The 19,021-nt window shown below is 41.0% G+C and overlaps 1 protein-coding gene across 1 annotated transcript in view; it reads right to left on the bottom strand.

The window, feature by feature from the left end:
- Positions 1-19,021, bottom strand: part of LOC109911197 (P2X purinoceptor 2) — a 68,210-nt gene that overhangs the window by 35,090 nt on the left and 14,099 nt on the right. Inside the window, exons 7-9 of the mRNA XM_048611604.1 lie at positions 14,867-15,008; positions 2,678-2,814; positions 2,247-2,337 (exon numbers count right to left, since the gene is read on the bottom strand). Of these exons, the coding sequence (XP_048467561.1) occupies positions 2,247-2,337; positions 2,678-2,814; positions 14,867-15,008 (370 nt within the window). The remainder of the gene's footprint in view (positions 1-2,246; positions 2,338-2,677; positions 2,815-14,866; positions 15,009-19,021) is intronic.

Genomic DNA, 19,021 nt, shown 5'->3' with positions numbered 1-19,021 from the left:
TATCGGAGTGCTGAGTTTGATAAAGATTTTGAGCTACTTATTTCTAAAGAAACACAACTTACTTTCTCCCAACCCCAAAGAGAACAAAATTACAGGTTTGACAGAATGATAATCCACAAACATGTGTTTTAGTCCTCACTAAGTAGACAAAAACTAGGAACTAGCAGCAGAATAGACAACACAACTAACAATAAGAAAAAGTTCATTCTGGAGTTATGTATCATGGAGGTCAGGAAGCCAACAATGAGAGCACTTCAGTGACAATGACATGGATGAGGGTTTAGAAGTGAGATAGGAATCTGGTAGATAACATGATGTAATTGAAAATGCTGCATGCTCATCAACAAGAACAATATTTCCAATTTTCTGGAGGTGATAGACATATCATCTAATTTAGCTAGAGTGAGCAGTTGAGCTGCATTGCAGCCTGTGTCAGAGGTTGAATGGATTATCTGGAGCCAAGTGGGGATTTAAGAAAGCCAAATACTGATCTAGACTGACTAGCCAATCAACAACAATATTCTAGAATGGATCTGATTGGCTCAAGTACTGAGTTTTTGAAAGAAGGCTGATTTATTTCCAATCTTCTGTCACCTAATGTGCTATTTATGACCTCAAAGAACATCATTCAAAGAATGATTACTAATTGGATATTCTCACCACAGACAAGGCTAAGAGGAGATATAATAAAATCTTTTCAAAACAGAGCTTTTCCAGAGTGAACTAAAAGTGATTATTCCATCTGTTTGGAGAGTCAGTGACAAGAAATCATCACTACTCACCAACTCCATGACCTAAGTCTTGTGGTTTCTTGATAAAATATGTGCTTTCATGAGATTAACTTTGCAATATTTTAATAATAGGTTAATATTGGTCAGAGCTTTCCTCTCTACAATTATTTTACCTTCTTCACTATAAAATAACCCTAAAGATTGAACCTGGATTTTGCACATGGACTGAATAAAATCTTTCTACATACTGCAAGGCTAGGAATTCTGAAGCATAAAAAAGTAAAGTTTTGTATTTATGTAGTGTTTTTCATGATCACCAACTCTCAAAATGCTTTTTGAGTGTGGTCATGGTGGTAACGAATGCAAGGAGGTTCTGTTGAACTTACATAAGACATTAATTCAGCATTAATTGGATGGCTGCATCTAGTTCTGGTGCCACAATTTAGGAAGGATGTGAAGGCATATGAGATATTGAGGAGAATGGTTCCCAAGATCAGAACCTCCAGTTATGAAGTTGTGACCATTTTTCTTGGAGGAGGGAAGGCTGTGAGGAAATCTCATTAAAATCATGAGGAATCTGTAACAGATTAAATAGGGAGAAACCGTTCCCACTCAAGAAAGGATTAAGAACAAGAAGACATAGATTCGAAGTAATTGGCAAAAAGCAGAAGTGATATGAAAAAAGCTTTTCCACAGAGTGAATGGTTAGGGTCTGGAATGCACAGCCTGAGAGTGTGATGGAGGCAGGTTCAATCAAAGCATTCAGAGTGAGATATGGAAAGGAACAATGTGCATGGTTATGGGAAGGCAGTAGCACAGTGGCACTAAGTGAAATGCTGGTTTTGCAAGCTGGTGCAGACATGAGTTAAATGGGCTCCTTGTATGTTGTAATCATTCTGTAATTTGCATATAATTTGCAAACCCTCAGAAACAGGGGTTTAACAATAACCAGATAATCTGTTTTTTGTGATGTTGATTGAGGGATAAATATTTCCCAGGACACTAGAGTTAACTCCTCTGCTTTCCTTCAATTCATATATATCTTCAAACTATTTGCACGGGATCTTTTATTTCTCCCTGAAAGAGCAGACAGGGGCTTGGTTTAACATCTCATCTAAAAGACAGCACCTCTGACAATGCAGCACTTAATAATGGACTGGAATGTCAAACCATTCAATTCCTGAAAAGGGATTTGAACCTACAACCTTCTGGACTCTGAGGCAAATGTGCTGCCAACTGCACTACAATTCATCTTGATGATAGGGTACCGTGGTACAGTTTGAGATGGGGTCAGCCAGCCCAGTGGGATAAAGAATGGACTCATCCGAGACTAACAATAGTGAAAATTTTGAAAAAGGGTGATGAAATCTATTGAAAATCAAACTTGCAGCTAAAACGTATAGGAAAAACACAACATACTTCATACAATCAGAGTAGTCTCCTTTCAGCAGAAGTTTAACACTTACTAGTTAGGCATGTAAGTGGGAAATAATTTGAATAAAAAACTGGTTTTACCTCACCGTGAACAACAATGTCAATTCTTATCCCAAACACTTTTATTAAAGTCCTGTATTCAGTGCCGTTCTCCATGTAGTACTTTGCATGCCTGTAATTCAGACACAAAAATGAAAGTGAAAATTGAGAGTTTCTTTTATGGTGCTAGTTCTTTGTTTGAACGTTACACCCAAATGCAACTAACAAAGCTCAGTGAGAATGGGATGCTGTGTAATTGATGAAGATGTAGTGACACAGATGTTGAGAGATGAATATACATTCAGAGAGTAAAACTATTTTTTTCCCTTCAGTTTATTATAACCTTAGTAGAGTCTTCCATTATGCATGTTAAGTCTCTCAATCTTAAAGATAAGTAACAATTCTTATTGTAGCAAAACAAGAGTATATCAACAGATAAGAACTCACACCCCGAAAGCAAGGGATGCACTGACCTGAAATTATATCCTAAGGAAGATTCACTACCTTGGGAAACAGAATCAAGTCTTCTAAAGGAATAATGAGGGTTACATTCTGAAGCTGCCTTATCCAAGTCACAGATCCAGCTTATTATTATTCCCAGGATTCCTCCCTGTTTATAAAGAAACAAACAAAGGATTACAATCAATGCCCCACTGGACACAAAGTACAGTTTCCCCATCATTCTGATGATCAAATACTCCATGTGTTTATAAAATCATAGAGATGTACAGCATGGAAGCAGACTCTTTGGTCCAACTCATCCATGCCGACCAGATATCCTAAATAAATCTTGTTCCCTTTTGCCAACATTTAGCCCATATCCCTCTAAATCCTTCCCATTCATGTACCCATCCAGATGCCTTTTAAATGTTGTAATTGTACCAGCCTGCATCAATTCCTCTGGCAGCTCATTCCATACACACACCACCCTCTGTGTGAATTGTGTTGTTTGAACCCAGAAGGCTTGAGTGAAACTGGAGGATAGAATGTTGGAAATTTAAAATAAAATTTTTCTTGATTTTTGGCGATTTGTGATATCTATGTAGAATTTTCCTTAGAAGATCATGATGAATGTACTAATGCCCTTAATCAAGTAGACTGCATTTATTCTGTACAGGAACTGACATCCAAACGACCTTTTGTCATCCCATTTTAATACTTGGAAAATGGTGGAAGCATTGATGGATGAATGAATGTACAAATGCATCAACATTTTAAGTAGAAGCAACTCTATCCCTTCAATGAATTATTGATTAAAGCAGCACAAGAGTCCTGGGTTAATATGGTAATGAGGTACTTAGTGGTGATTAAAGGCTAATCAGGAACACTCTAATGTGATTTTCAGTGTGATTTGGACAAGCTCTGTAAGTAGGCAAATGCATGGCAGATGAAGTATAACATGGATAAGTCTGAGGTTATCCACTTTGGTCGCAAAAACAGGGAGGCAAATTATTATCTGAATGGCAATAGACTGGGAAATGGAAGATGCAATGAGACCGGGGTGTCCCTGCCTATCAATCACTGTAAATAAACAGGAAGGTGCAGCAGGTGATGAAGAAAACAAATAATATATTGGCCATCATAGTGAGAGGATTCAAGTATAGGAGCTGGGTCATCTTGCTGCAATTGTACAAGTTCTTGATAAGATCACACCTGGAGTACTGTGTGCAGTTTTGGGATCCTTATTTGAGGAAGGATGTTCTGGCAATGGAGAGACTGCAATGAGGGTTTACCAGACTGATTCCTGGATTGGCAGGACTGATATATGAAGACAGATTGGATCAATTAAGCCTATATTCACTGGAGTTTAGAACAATGAGGATGGATCTCGTAGACACCTATAAAATTCGAACAGGACTTGACAGGATAAACACAGGAAGGACCTTCCCAATGACCAGACAGTCCAGAATCAAGGAGTCACAGTTTAAGAGTACAGGGTAGGCCTTTTAGGCCTGAGATGAAGAGAAATTTCTTAATTTTGATAGTGCTGAGCCTATGGAATTCTTTGCCACAGAAAGTAGATGAAGCAAAAAGTTTTCAAGAAGGTAAACATAGCTCTAAGGGCTGAAGAGATTAAAAGGGTATGGGGAATAAACAGGAACATGGTTTGGAGATGTATGATGAGCCATGATCATACTGAATGGTGGAGCAGGATGAAAGGGCTGAAAGGCTTATTTCTGCTCCTCGATTCTACGCTTCTATGAGTATCGTTTCTAAACGAGCAAGAGGCAGTACTCACTTGGAGACCCAGGACCCAGGGTTTCTCAGTTCACTGCTTGGTAAAATGAATTCCATTAAGCTGACGCTGTTTCTAACATTGAACAATTTCATCTTCATTTTCTCTGAAGTTCTCCTAAACTTCTTAAACTCTGGTGTGTCTAAATGGATCTGAAGCGGTAAGTTCTGGTAAGATCGTGGCAGAGTAGAATGCTCCAGGCAGAGCTCCTCTGCTGTTCTTTTTCTTTTCTTCTTTTCTTTTGCCCTCTCTCCTCCCTTCTTTTGGCCTCGGACACCATGTCCCAGCCTCCAAAGCGGGGCCAATGGTCTGTGGAAATGCCAGCAGCCAGAGTGAGGACACCCACGACCAGCGGCCGGAGCGGGGATACCTGCGACCAGTGGCTGGAGCGCGGACACCTGGGACCAGCGGCCAGAGCGCGAACACTCAGGACCGGAGCGTGGGCACCCACGACCAGCGGCCGGAGTGCGGGCACCCACGACCAGAGCAGGGACACCTGCGACCAGCGGCCGGAGCGGGGACGCCTGTGACTAGCAGCCTAGTGTGGAGTGTGGCAGTAGTGGCCCGGTGTGGGAGTGGGGCCAGTCAGTGGTCAGACCATATGGAGGCCCCCTGCACTGGTCTGTTGCAGAGAGACTTGAGAGAGAGAGGGTGATGTTTGTCTTTTTAAACTTTGCTTCTTGTTTTTCTGACTTATGGTCATACTGTGTACAGCTGCAATGCAACTTTTTTTTCCATTTCTCTAATCTGTAACTAAGGATTGTACTTGGGTACCTATGATCCTAAGATGGCAACATATAAACTCTTCACTGTACTCATTTGAGTACATGTGACAATAAAGCTAATTCAATTCAATTCAAGCATTGTGAGCAGAGCCCTCACCCAAAATGTTCTGTATTGATCTAACACTTATTTCGGAGTTCAACAATGTGCATCGGGGAAGGTTGACTCCAGCATGATAAGCATCTGGAAATGGAAGGTTGCTAATTGCAGGAGGGAATGCCAGTGCAGAAGGAGAATGAGGAGTCTCTATTGTTTATTCCTGTAACACAAGTGAAGACAAAAGGTTGACACAGAAGGAACTGGAGATGGTGAAATAGCAGGACTGGCTTGAGTTCAAGAAAAACTGCAAATTTCTCCTGTTCTCTCATCAATCCCATCCTCTCATTCAACTTTTACCAAAGAAAAAAAATCAACTTACGGTTATCTAGCACCTTTAACACCACAAAATGTCTGGGTCAACCTCAAACTGTTGTGAACGAGAGGGATATGAAGGAATGATGCTTGTTGTGGAACTGAAAACAATGTCATTTGTGACTTGAAGTCCCAGTTTATTACTGTGGCAGGGTGAATACCTGATTGGAGGGATGTTTAAAAAATGAATTTCTGGGAAAGGTAGCCACAGATTTGGGAAGTGAAAAGATATTCAAGGAAAATAAGTTGGAGATGGTATAGTTTTGCATGGCAGAGGGGTTAAATGGTTTTGCTTTAAGGAAGGAATTGATGAGAACAGATTTGAAGGAGAGGGACAACACTGAGGGGAGACAACTATTGACAATATACAGGCGGCACAGTTGCTCAGTGGTTAGCACTGCTGCCTCACAGCGCCAGCAACCTGGGTTCGTTTCCATCCTCGGGCGACTGTGTGGAGTTTGCACGTTTTCCCCGTGTCTGCGTGGGTTTCCTCCGGGTGCTCCGGTTTCCTCCCACAGTCCAAAGATGTGCAGGTTAGGTAAATTTTCCATGCTAAATTGACCATAGTGTCCAGGGTGTGTAGATTAGGTCGGTTACAGGGGAATGGGTCTGGGTGGGATGATTGGAGGTTCGGTGTGGACTTGTTGGGCCAACGGGCCTGTTTCACACTGTACGGCATCTATGATTCTATTCTATGAATATCTGCTAAAGGTGATTAGAAAGAGAAACTGAACAGTCACGTCAGTGGGAATATGATTGAGAGAGCAGAAAATGGATCTCTTGAACCAGGTGAGATGAGAGGGAATAGAAGCCAAGCTAGAGAAATCATTGAGCAGAGATTTGGAGGCAGCCTGGCCTGATTGGCTAGAAGCGAGGAGGATGGAACAGCAAAAGTAGTTGTTCAGGTTGTTTCAATCTCATTGACAAAGATGTCTATGAACTCACAACACTGGAGTTGGAAGTGAGGATGGAGGAGACGAAGGTTTACAACGATGGTTACAATAAAATCAATCCCAAGGTTTTCTTAGCATTCCAAGATCAATAGACCTGATGGAAACAGAGTTAACATTTTGAGACCAGTATGCTTTCTTCTTCAGTTCAGAAGCCTGTCTTTCCCATCCCCCCATTCCCCTCTCCTCTCTCTTCCCTGCATTCCCCGACATCTCTCCTCTCTCTCTTGACCAATTTTGACACTGAATCTGAGAGATCCATAATGAAGGATCTGCAAGGTCTGTTGGGTAGTGTTTGTCATTGTTGTTTCCAGTGTCTTAGAGTCATACAGCACGGAAACAAACCCTTCAGTCTAACCAGTCCATGCCAAACATAATCCCAAACCAAACTAATCCCACACACCTGCTCCTGCCCCATATCCCTCCAAACGTTTCCTATTCATGCACTTATCCAAAAGTCTTTTAAACATTGGATGTGGGCACAATTACATCACTTCCTCAGGAAGTTCATTCCACATGCAAACCACCCGCTGTATAAAAAATGTGCCCCTTGTCATTTTTAAATCTCTCTCCTCTTGCCTTTAAACTGTGCCCCTTTGTCTTGAAATCCCCCAACCTAGGGAAAAGACAACTACCATTAACCCTATCTATGTCCCTCATGTATTCATAAACTTTTATAAGAACAAAGAACAAAGAAAATTACAGCACAGGAACAGGCCCTTTGGCCCTCCAAGCCTGCGCCGATCCAGATCCTCTATCTAAACCTGTCGCTCATTTTCCAAGCATCTGTATCCCTCTGCTCCCTGCCCATTCATGTATCTGTCTAGAAACATCTTAAATGACACTATCATGCCCGCCTCTACCACCTCTGCTGGCAAGTTCCAGGCACCCACCACCCTCTGCGTAAAGATCTTTCCATGCATATTTCCCTTAAACTTTTCCCCTCTCACCTTGAAATCATGACCCCTAGTAATTGAGTCCCCAACTCTGGGAAAAAGCTTCTTGCTATCCACCCTGTCTATACCTCATGATTTTATAGATCTCAAGCAGGTCCCCCCTCAACCTCCGTCTTTCTAATGTAAATAATCCTAATCTACTCAACCTCTCTTCATAGCTAGCGCCCTCCATACCAGGCAACATCCTGGTGAACCTCCTCTGCACCCTCTCCAAAGCATCCACATTCTTTTGGTAATGTGGCAACCAGAACTGTACATAGAACTCCAAATGTGGTTGAACCAAAGTCCTATGCAACTGTAACATGACCTGCCAACTCTTGTACTCAACACCCCATCCGATGAATGAAAGCATGCCGTATGCCTTCTTGACCACTCTATCCACCTGTGTTGCCACCTTCAGGGTACAATGGATCTGAACACCCAGATCTCTCTGTGCATCAATTTTCTCCAGGGCTTTTCCATTTACCGTATAGTTCGCTCTTGAATTGGATCTTCCAAAATGCATCACCTTGCATTTGCCTGGATTGAACTCCATCTGCCATTTCTCCGCCCAACTCTCCAATCTATCTACATTCTGCTGCATTCTCTGACAGTCCCCTTCACTATCTGCTACTCCACCAATCTTAGTGTCATCTGCAAACTTGCTAATCAAACCATCTATACCTTCCTCCAGATCATTTATGTATATCACAAACAACAGTGGTTCCTGTGGAACACCACTGGTCACAGTTCTCCATTTTGAGAAACTCTCTTCCACTACAACTCTGTCTCCTGTTGCCCAGCCAGTTCTCTATCCATCTAGCTAGTACCATGCTAGATCCCATGGACCCACGCGACTTCACTTTCTCCATCAGCCTACCATGGGGAATGACATGTATACCATGTATATGACATCTACAGCCCTTCTCTCATCTATCAACTTTGTCACTTCCTCAAAGAATTCTATCAAGTTGGTAAGACATGACCTTCCCTGCACAAAACCATGCTGCCTATCACTAATAAGCCCTTCTTCCAAATGTAAATAGATCCTATCCCTCAGTATCTTCTCCAGCAGCTTCCCCATCACTGACATCAGGCTCACCGGTCTATAATTACCTGGATTATCCTTGCTACCCTTCTTAAACAAGGGGACAACATTAGCAATTTTCCAGTCCTCTGGGACCTCACCCGTGCTCAAGGATGCAGCAAAGATATCTGTTAAGGCCCCAGCTATTTCCTCTCTCGCTTCCCTCAGTAACCTGGGATAGATCCCATCCAGACCTGGGGACTTGTCCACCCTAATGCCTTTTAGAATACCCATCACTTCCCCCCACTCCTTATGCTGACTTGACCTAGAGTAATCAAACATCCATCCCTAACCTCAACATCCATCATGTCCCTCTCCTCAGTGAATACCGACACAAAGTACTCATTAAGAATCTCACTCATTTTCCCTGACTCCTCACATAACTTCCCTCCTTTCTCCTTGAGTGGGCCAACCCTTCTCAAGGTCACCGCTCAACCTCTTATGCACTAGTGAAAAAAGTCTTAGCTGATGCCAGATGCTAGGAGTCATATACAGCTCATCCTCATTTATTGCCAATGGATCTTTATTCTAAATCTGCTGATATGGTTGTATTGAAGATTGTAATCTTGTTCTACAGCACGCACAACAAACACCACTGTCTACAAAATTTGCCTTCAGGTCCCAAGCCATTTGGACTTGGAGCTTTATCCCCATGTCTTTGGCACTGGATTAAAATAGTCATTGAACTCCCACCCTAAAGGAATAGTGGGTGTATCTATACCACATGGATTGCATTCAAGGAGGCAGTTCACCATTTTTTCAAGGTATTTACTGAATGTATTTTAGCATAATCACAAATTAACTACTAGTTTAAATTGCCACACCCCATCAAGTCTGTTGTTCCCTTTACTTAGTGAACACTGAATTTTAATTTCTCAAATTTATTTTGCGAATTTGTGGGAAAATGACTACACTGTATGACTCAACTGCTTTGATCAGCCGACACTCCTTTCCCACTGTTGCAGTTCCCTGATGAACTTGGAACTGGTCTGGTTCTACTCGTTTTTCAGCTTCAGCTACAATCTGGTTCCTTGCCAGTGATTCGCTTTCCTGGGCTTCTCTGCCACTTCTGCATCTAATGGTGGCATCCTGCTTCACCATCATCTTTCTACATCATACCTGATTGAGCACATCTCCTTGATCTCTATTCCCATGGGAAAAGGAAACAGCTTGACTGCCTTAGCAAATAACTTTTGGATTCTGGTGTCAGACATGCCTCTGAATCTGGACAACAAAACTGTATTTGCCTCCAATGTCAACTTTATTACCGTTTAGGTTTTTAAACTCTGAACTTTCATATTGTCTCCTTGCTATTCCCTTTACAACATAATGATGCCTAAATAATTCAGTTTTCATTGTGTCCATTTGGTTGCAAGTTTCCACTGCCATTCTGCACCCAAACTCAATACTTCAAGGTTTATTTTTCTTTTCCAAACTTTTCACTTCCTTTCTCTTCATCTTTCTTCAAGTGTCTCCTTCTTGTCATCATGCCTCCTTTCATTTCTCCAATCTTAGATGTTTGGCCCTTCCAAAACCCTTCGTACTCCTGATCACCTCAATTCCCTTGCTATCCTAAACTTGAGTCCCTTTGATAAATTTGGTTTCTCCCAGTGCTTTCATGGCTTTCTCTAAAGAGCCCAGCAAGGTATTTGTCTTTACTTCCTTATGTGCAGCAACCCAGAAACCCCTTCCTAATCTCTCACTGACCTTACTATCCAGCAGGCTGACGGAGAACTGATCGTGCCAATCTTATGTTCAACTTATCCTGTGAAGTGTTAATCCTCTCAACAAATCAGCCATCACCAGGCTGTTCCATATCTCCTTCAAGAGTGTTCATTCACTTGTGAACAAGGCACTTGCCATCCATGAAAGTACACTAAATGATTAAAATCATGGGCTTTGACTGGGACCCAACTAAGGGTTGATGACAACCTCAGCCTCAATACCCATCTGCTTGCACCACTTACCTTGTTCCATTGTGTCAACAACAGATAAGGAAATCTCTTAGCATTTACTTTTGTTGCTTACCATTTATATCACCCTTTTCCTCCTAATCTTACTTCCTTCTATACCTGCTTCTGAAGACCTTCTCCCAAATCACTTACAAAATTCCTTTCAAAATCTCAACTGTTTAACCTCTTGTCCTTCATTCTCCACAACACTTCTGCAGTTAGCTATCTGCTCAGCCATGTCCTCACCTGTACCTTTGATGTCCTAGTTCCCAGAAAAAAATCATCGCGCTCTTCCCTTGACTATTCCCCCAGTATGGTCCCTATCTCCACTTCTTTACATCCAAAAGACTGGTTTACATTCAATGTCAGGTCAGACTGGAACACAAAGTACATCAGGCCTACTGAATCACAGCAAAATACTGTGAAATCAGAAACAAACAGAGAAATTCAACAGGTTTGACAACAACTGTGATAAGTTAGTGTTTTGCAACATCTTCAGCCAGAAATGCTGAGTGGATGACCTCCTACTGTAGCCCGAACATCACAGAAGATAGTCCTCAGCCAATTTAATTCACTCCACGTGGTATGAAGAAAGAGCATTAGATACTGCGAAGGCTAAGGTCCTGACAATATTCTGCAATATTACTGAGGGCTTGTGCTCCTCTAGTTAAGCTGTTCCAGTACAGTTACAACACTGGCATCTACCTGACAACATGGAAAATTGCCCAGGTGTGTCCTGACACAAAAAAGCAGGACAAATGCAATCCAGCCAATTGCCATACCATCAGATTACTCTCAATCATCCTATCAAGGATCATTTGCTCAGAAATAACCTGCTCAGTGACACCCAGTTAGTGTTCCACCAAAGCTGTCAGCTCCTGATCTCGTTACAGCCTTGGTTCAAACATGGACAAAAGAGGTCTCTAGAGGTCAGATGAGGTGAGAGTGACAGCCCTTGACATCAAGGCTGAATTTGACCCAGTGTGGCATCGAGGAGTCTTAACAAAGCTGGAGTCAGGGGGAATTGGGGGTGACCTCTGAGGTTGGAGTCATACCTGGCATGTAGGAAGATGGTTATGGTTATTGGAGGTCAGTCATCTCAGCTCCAGGGCATCTCTGTAGGAGTTTCACAGGGTAGTGCCCTGGGCCCAACCATCTTCAGCTGCTTCATCAAGGACCTTCACTCCACCATAAAGGTCAGAAGTAGGGATGTTCACCAATGATGGCATAATATTCAGTATCATTTATGAGTCCTCAGATACTGAAGCAATCCATGCACAAATGCAATAAGCCATCATTATAGACATTCATGACAATAAAGGTCCTCTGGTTATATTTTGGTGCAGCTAGCTGAGTTAGCAGCAAAGAGCACCTCTGCAAACAAAGAACAGAAGGTTAAGAGCCCTTCAGATAAAGTAACAGAGCAACCATTTGATTTAGAAGGAAAGCCATGAAGGACGGTGTATAGTATTCATCCCCTTCTTTAGAGAAGGATGTAAGTGCATTGGAAACAGTTCAGAAAAATTTTAAAGATCTGGAAAGTACAAGGTGTTTTGTTAGGTAAGGTTGGACAGGCTGGGCTTGTATCCATTGGAGTTTAGAAGAGTTAAAGGTGACTTGATTGAAACATAGAAGATCCTGAGGGGTTTCTATACAGAGTGCATGTGGAAAGGTGTTTCCTCTTGTGGGAGAATCTAGATCGCAATACTGAGTTGTGCATTTAAGGCAGAGATAAGATTTTTTTTTCCCCCTCAGAGGGTTAAAAGTCTTTGGAATTCTCTTTCTCAACAGGTGGTGGAAGCAGAGTCCTTGCATATTTTTAAGGCAACGTATATTTTGATAAACAGAGGGCTGAAAAGTTATTCATGGTAAGTAGGAACATAAAGTAATCAATCATGATTTTACGGAATGGCAGAGCAGGCTCAACACGCTTAGTGGCCTACTTCTGTTTTTAATTACCACGTAGTAACTATTTATGTTACATCTGTGCCGAAATATGCCAGCACTTGACTCCAACTTGTTGAGTTGGCTAGACATTTTTATTAGCTGTCTGTGGATGTTCTTCCTGGACAGCTGGTTAATTTCAGTCAGCTTCAATCATATTATTGGAGGATTGTTGCTTATGTAGCAGCATCACTGTTGCTAGAACCAATAGTTCTGCTTTGGAAGATCAAGGTTTGAAATATTGCTCTTGAATTCCTGTTGTTTTATAATCTAACGTCAAAATCAAATCTGTGGTGTCAATTTGTTCACCATACTGTACTGCTGTTTGAACAAGTTTAGTTAAAAATTCCTTAACAAGCTGAAGTGGATTGCACTACTCATTCATTTTCTATGTCTTCTCACAAACCTTGCTGGTTTCTGTTTTCTGAATTTTCTTCAGTGATGATAGGTCTGTTTATTGCAGACTTCATAGTGAGTTATAAGTTCTTCAATCTCTCTTGAGATCTCTGGGTCTGGCCAGTACATTACTGAGAGTCCTTGCTATAAACCTTACAATGCTTAAATGTCCCCATTGTATCATTTAAGATATCCTATAATGCTGCTTTATTTTCTTTGACTAAACATTAAATTGTGTTAAATAATAATGCTGTATTTCTGTATTGCTTACAAAGCATCTGCCCACACTTTGCAGTCATAATGTTGTTTTTTCTTCCTTTTGCAGGTAAAATGGAGCTTCCCTGTCTTCTTCAGCCATGATGAAGATCTCCCACCATTTGCATTGGCAAAATGGTCAATTTCCCACCATTCACACAATACATATTCTCTCCACAATTTTCCAAATAATGTTTTGTGATTACTGCCTTAATAAATCTTCCTGCCAAAGTCAGAACAAAAATGATTAATCTCCCATTCTTATCATAGCCACACAGGTTTTGTATCTCCCTCCATTTGATTCAGTTTCCTTTATCTTTTAAATAACACTTTTGTTATATTAACTCGGCTTTGCAGCATTGCTGACACTGCCATGCATTAGTAATTAAGCTTGTGAACTTGGAATTTGCAATGTATTCCTGCCTCTTGGTGGCAATGATACTCATTGTGAAAGGTAACTTCTGTCTTTCCTAGCCTGGTCCTTTGCACTGTAAATTTAAGGTATTTCCCTTGTATCGAACATGGATTTTTAACTTTAGTCATTGGGCTCCAAATTGGTCGTTTCCCAGCTGAACCTTGAATTGGGACTTCACCAACAGATCCATTTGGTATAAGGTTTCTGTAACTGCCAAGTGTGACTAGCTTTTTAAACTCTTACTAGCTCACATTGTGGAACCAACCATTACCAGCTAATGGCTGGTATAGAATTCTGCCACCAATCGTCATTTCTCCACTGGATTTAAGTGCCTATTTGGTTAACAGTGGTAGAAAATAAACCACTGGTGAATCTTAACAAGAAAAGGCACTTTTCTCAACAACATATAGTTTATTGCATGATAGCGCCAGGTACAAGTAACTTTGACCAGCTCAACATCATAACTGAGAATACATTTTTTACCATCTGGATCTTGAGCTGGACTCCTCTATGTCCCACGTAAGGCTGTATGACGTTATTAGATTGGATGGAGATTAATATAGTCTACAACATTAATCCTTTCAGAGCCATTACCTTATACAACAGCACTTCCAGTTACTTCTAAGTTCAAGGTCACAGGTTTGGAAAGAGCTGTTTCAGAGCACACAGTGTCCGATTTATGAACATCCAACCTGCAAACACTTGTACTTATGAACATGATCTATACAGGGTGTAATTTTAAAGATCTGACATACAAATATTTCCTGTACATAAAAACAGCTATTTTATATTGTCCTGCACGTGTTCTGACTTGCACACAAATTGACTTGTGATCGGACTCAAGATCAGAACTAGTTTGCAACCTAGAGACTGCCTGTGTGACTCTGTTGTACACCAGATTGTGGAAGAGCTTTTCTAATTTCATCACAAGGTCCCAGGTATCAGTGACGAAGATTTTGCAAGATTGACTGGCAACATGTGCATTTGTCATTTCTTGCACCTAAGTTGATGCTGCATTCACTTTCCTGTTGCTATTTGATACAACCAAGTGATTTATTTGGCCATTTCAGAAGCTAACTAAGACTCCACCATATTGTTACAGATTGTCAGCCAGACTGGGTAAGGACAAAATATTTCCTTTCCTAAAAGACATCAGTGAACCAGATGAGTTTTACTATAACTTTGTAATGACAATCATGAAATTACAGAGACTAGTTTTTCATTCTGCCCAAAGTATGTGAAGTAACAGAGCAAAACATTGCATTGGTTTATTGCACAATGAACATAAATTGCTGTACCGTTTGGCTGAGTTCATCAAACGTCTCTCCTGCTTTTTCAATAATGAAGCTCAATGGAAAAATGGGACAATAAAGATCAGTCTCCTCATCAAAACTGCAGTTTCTCAAATAACTCGGATGCCTGCTTTTCTGAAAGTTTCCTCTGGGAATAAAACATCAGAAATGATAAAGAATAAATAACAATAAGAATTTCAGTATTGCGTAAAGTAAAAATACCCCAATGGTTACTCAAAAGATTTAGGTCTGCTCAATAAATTTTCAACATTTGTCCTCTCTAAGTTTATATTCGTGCAAAATACAACCAATACATTTTTGTCTTCATTTAATACATTTTAATTTATTCATTTCTTCACTTTAATAGCCATCATTCATGTTCTTTAAAATTTAACTTTATAAATTATTGAAAAGAATTAAGTTATGAAACCAAACATAATCTGATTCATTAATTCCAGTTTGTATAATGGTGTCCCTTCTTTAATACCTTGGGACATGTGGTCTGTTAGATATGCAAACTATTGAAAAAGACTGTCTCAATTTGCTCTTACAGGAGATTTAATAATAAAACTCTCCACCTTTTCATCCAATATGTTAAGAAGCAGTAACCACTGGGAAGAAAAAGAGATCACTTCCTGCATCCTTTAAAATGCTACCCACTTAGTTTCAATTTTTGGCCCCCATTCTAAATGGTATCTTAAAAAGATAATCTAGCTGGAAGATCTCTCTTTTTTTAAACACCTTCATCAATATTGCATCTCAAAAATTTTACTCTGAACTCTATCTTTTTCCTGTGTACGATCTCTCTTTCCATTCAAGTCCTTTAATGAAATATCACCGCAACTGCATGTCTATCTTACCAGCAATTCCACTTAGATATTCTCCAGACAGACTTCTACCTCTGACACGGTGCTGAAACAGCCCCAATCAATTAGCATGTATTTATACGGGGAGAAAAACAAGGATGAAGGCAGAGATGTAATGGGCAATAAGGAAATTACAGACTTATGAGATAAATACTTTTTAGTCCCTTTTCATAGTGGAGGACGAGGGCAAAATATCAGTGGAATGAGAAATAAATCAAACTGAAAAATATAACAATAGAAGTTATAAATAGTTATGGAAAAAGAGTCAGGTCTGGAGATGGACAAATCTCCAGGAGATGGTTTTCAGAGTATTAAAGCAATCGCTGAGGAATTGCAGAAATGTCTGTCATAATTTCTCAATAAAAATCCTGAATGCTGCTCTGTTATGTAAGAAAATCTTGTACAGATCTGTCAGTTTGACTTTGAAAGCATAGATTACTAAAAGTTAATGTACTGGAATGAAAAGCAACTCCTATAAAGCTAATGTAATGTGAACATTTATATTAATTAATGAAACAAAAGTGAGAAAGTGACATTTCAGTTTTACAAAGCCTTGGTCAAAAAACATTAGGCATAATATGTCCAGTTTTAGGCAGCAAGCCTCAACGATGCCTTCAATAGAACACAATGGGTTATTCCCATGGTTTGAAGCATTATATTTCGATGATGAACTACATAAGCTTGACTGGTACTCCTTTGAGCTTAGATGATTACATTGAATTTGTTGTTTAATTTTGTGGGAAAGTTGATCTAAGCCATTTAGGGGTAATGGAAATTCAAGTTCCCACCTCCAGAAAGTTGTGAATGTGGTTGTATAGGTGGCTCACAGTACCAGGGGCCCAGGTTCAATTCTACCCTTTGGTGACTGCCTGTGTGGAGTTTACACATTCTCACTGTGTCTGCATGGCTTTCCTCTGAGTGCCCTGGTTTCCTTCCACAGTCCAAAGATGTGCAGATTAGGTGGATTGGTCATGCTAATTGCCCATATATAGTGTCCAGGGTGTGCAGGCTAAGCGAGTGGGCTGGAAAATGCAGGGTTACAGGGATAGGGTAGGGGGCAGGTCTGGGTGGGATATCCTTTGGAGAATCTGTGTGGATTTGATGGGCTGAATGGCCTATTTCCGCACTGTAGGGATTCTATTCTATGTCCAATCAATTAAAATCTATTAAAATACCGAGTGCGCTCTATTTTTATTAGATAAAGGATACAGAGCAATGTAAATAAATGGAACTGAGATACACATCAGCCATAATCTAACTGAGTGACAGAACAGATTCATCATCTGAATGGCCTACTCCTGTTGCTACACTTATCTGGCAAAAAACCAATTCAGCCAACCAACCCACATTCTCATTCACCGACGCCAGCTTCCAGTCTTCCAAATTTAAAATTCTCCCCTTCTAACAACAAGCTCCTTTTGTGATCTTTTCTTCCCCTATAGACAATCCTCAAGCACTGTATTCCTGATTTTGGCTATTTTTTTGTGCCTCCTCTCCTCCCCACCATTAGTGGGGTTTGGTCTGTATTTTTGTTAATGAAACTGTCTGGGATGCTTTTCTACTTTAAATGTGATACATAAATTCAAGGTGCTGCTCTTGTACATGGTGCTGTGACAGGACTTTCAAAGCAAAAGTTGTCACACCTCTAGTTACATGATGCTCCGTATTACGCAGCACACATACTATCTCAGTAACATCTTGTAAGCTATTCATACTTATACAGTTCCCTTAAAATACTGCTATTTTCTCCTCTGACTAAAAGCTCTAGTATCTAAAATGAATGTTTAAGCAACAGGGAAATTAAAACAAATAAAATGACCATATCCCTATAACATGGTTGAGCAAACATGAAGTGTAGCAAGATCTGAATGAGATGAGATACAAGATGTAGGTAAAAATTTGGTAGAGTGGAAAGAGTAGATGCTGCTCTTTATGTTGTTTTCTACAGCCTGCAAAAACTGGTGTGTTCAAGGCTTTAATTAGGTGAACAAGCATGTTAATGTTTAATGCCTTTTTAAAAAGATTTTAGAATCTAATAATGGGCACTAGTTTAAGCTAATTCTGGCTAATATCCATATTGCACTCAATTTTTAAACTTAACTAGTTATAACTACTTAAAAAAAAAACTATGGATAATGGTTGAATGGTATTTCTAAATTTGGAAGCTAAATTAAACAGAATAAAGATGGCAGGGCATATGATGTGTTGCATGTAAATGTTGGTGGAGGCCCAACAGCTTAAGGAATGTCAGATTCAAATTAATGAGATAGAGTCTGACCTTTGGACATTGTATTGTACTGGGGAGGTGGGAAGAGTTACCTGAACATTTTGTTATAGGAGGTGGGCCTACGTTCTTGTGCTGGGTACTGCAGGTTTGATCTGTGGTCAGAGGCAGGAAAGTGCAACCAGAAGTGACGCATGTTTGGGCATGCAAAAGGTGGAGGTGAGAAACTTCTGCCTTTGCAATTGTCAAGTTTCTTGCAAACTGTGAAGGTGAGAGCAGAAGCTGCAGGAAGGATGAGTAAAACGGCTGTAACACCATGTGCAAGGTGGAGGTTCTTCGCAGCGGACAGCCTGAAACCTGAGACAACAAGGTGCAGGGCTGGATGAACACAGCAGGCCAAGCAGCATCATAGGAGCAGAAAGGCTGACGTTTCAGGCCTAGACCCTTCATCAGAAAAGGGGGAGGGGAAGGGGGTTCTGAAATAAATAGGGAGAGAGTGGGAGGCGGATAGAAGATGGATAGAGGAGAGGATAGGTGGAGAGGAAACAAACAGGTCGAAGAGGCGGGGATGGGGCCAGTAAAGGAGAGTGTAGGTGGGGAGTGAGGGAGGGGATAGGTCAGTCCAGGAAGGACGGACAGGTCAAGGGGGCAGGATGAGGTTAGTCGGTAGGAGATGGGGTGTGGCTTGAGGTGGGAGGAGGGGATAGGTGGGAGGAAGAACAGGTTAGGGAGGCGGGGACGCGCTGGACTGGTTTTGGGATGTGGTAGAGGGAGGGGAGATTTTGAAGCTTGTGAAATCCACATTGATACCATTGGGCTGCAGGGTTCCCAAGCGGAATATGAGTTGCTGTTCCTGCAACCTTCGGGTGGCATCGTTGTGGCACTGCAGGAGGCCCTTCCACCCCAACCTTAAGTTTACCTGGACCATCTCTAACACCTCTCTCCCCTTCCTGGACCTCTCTGTCTCCATATCGGGCAACCACCTGGAAACCGATATTCATTTCAAGCCCACCGACTCCCACAGCTACCTAGAATACTCCTCCTCCCACCCACCTTCCTGCAAAAATGCTA

The sequence above is a fragment of the Rhincodon typus genome, chromosome 24, assembly GCF_021869965.1.
Source record: "Rhincodon typus isolate 14 chromosome 24, sRhiTyp1.1, whole genome shotgun sequence".
NCBI lineage: Eukaryota > Metazoa > Chordata > Chondrichthyes > Orectolobiformes > Rhincodontidae > Rhincodon > Rhincodon typus.
Note: the sequence above shows the minus strand (reverse complement) of the source record. Positions and strands in the feature narration are given on the sequence as shown.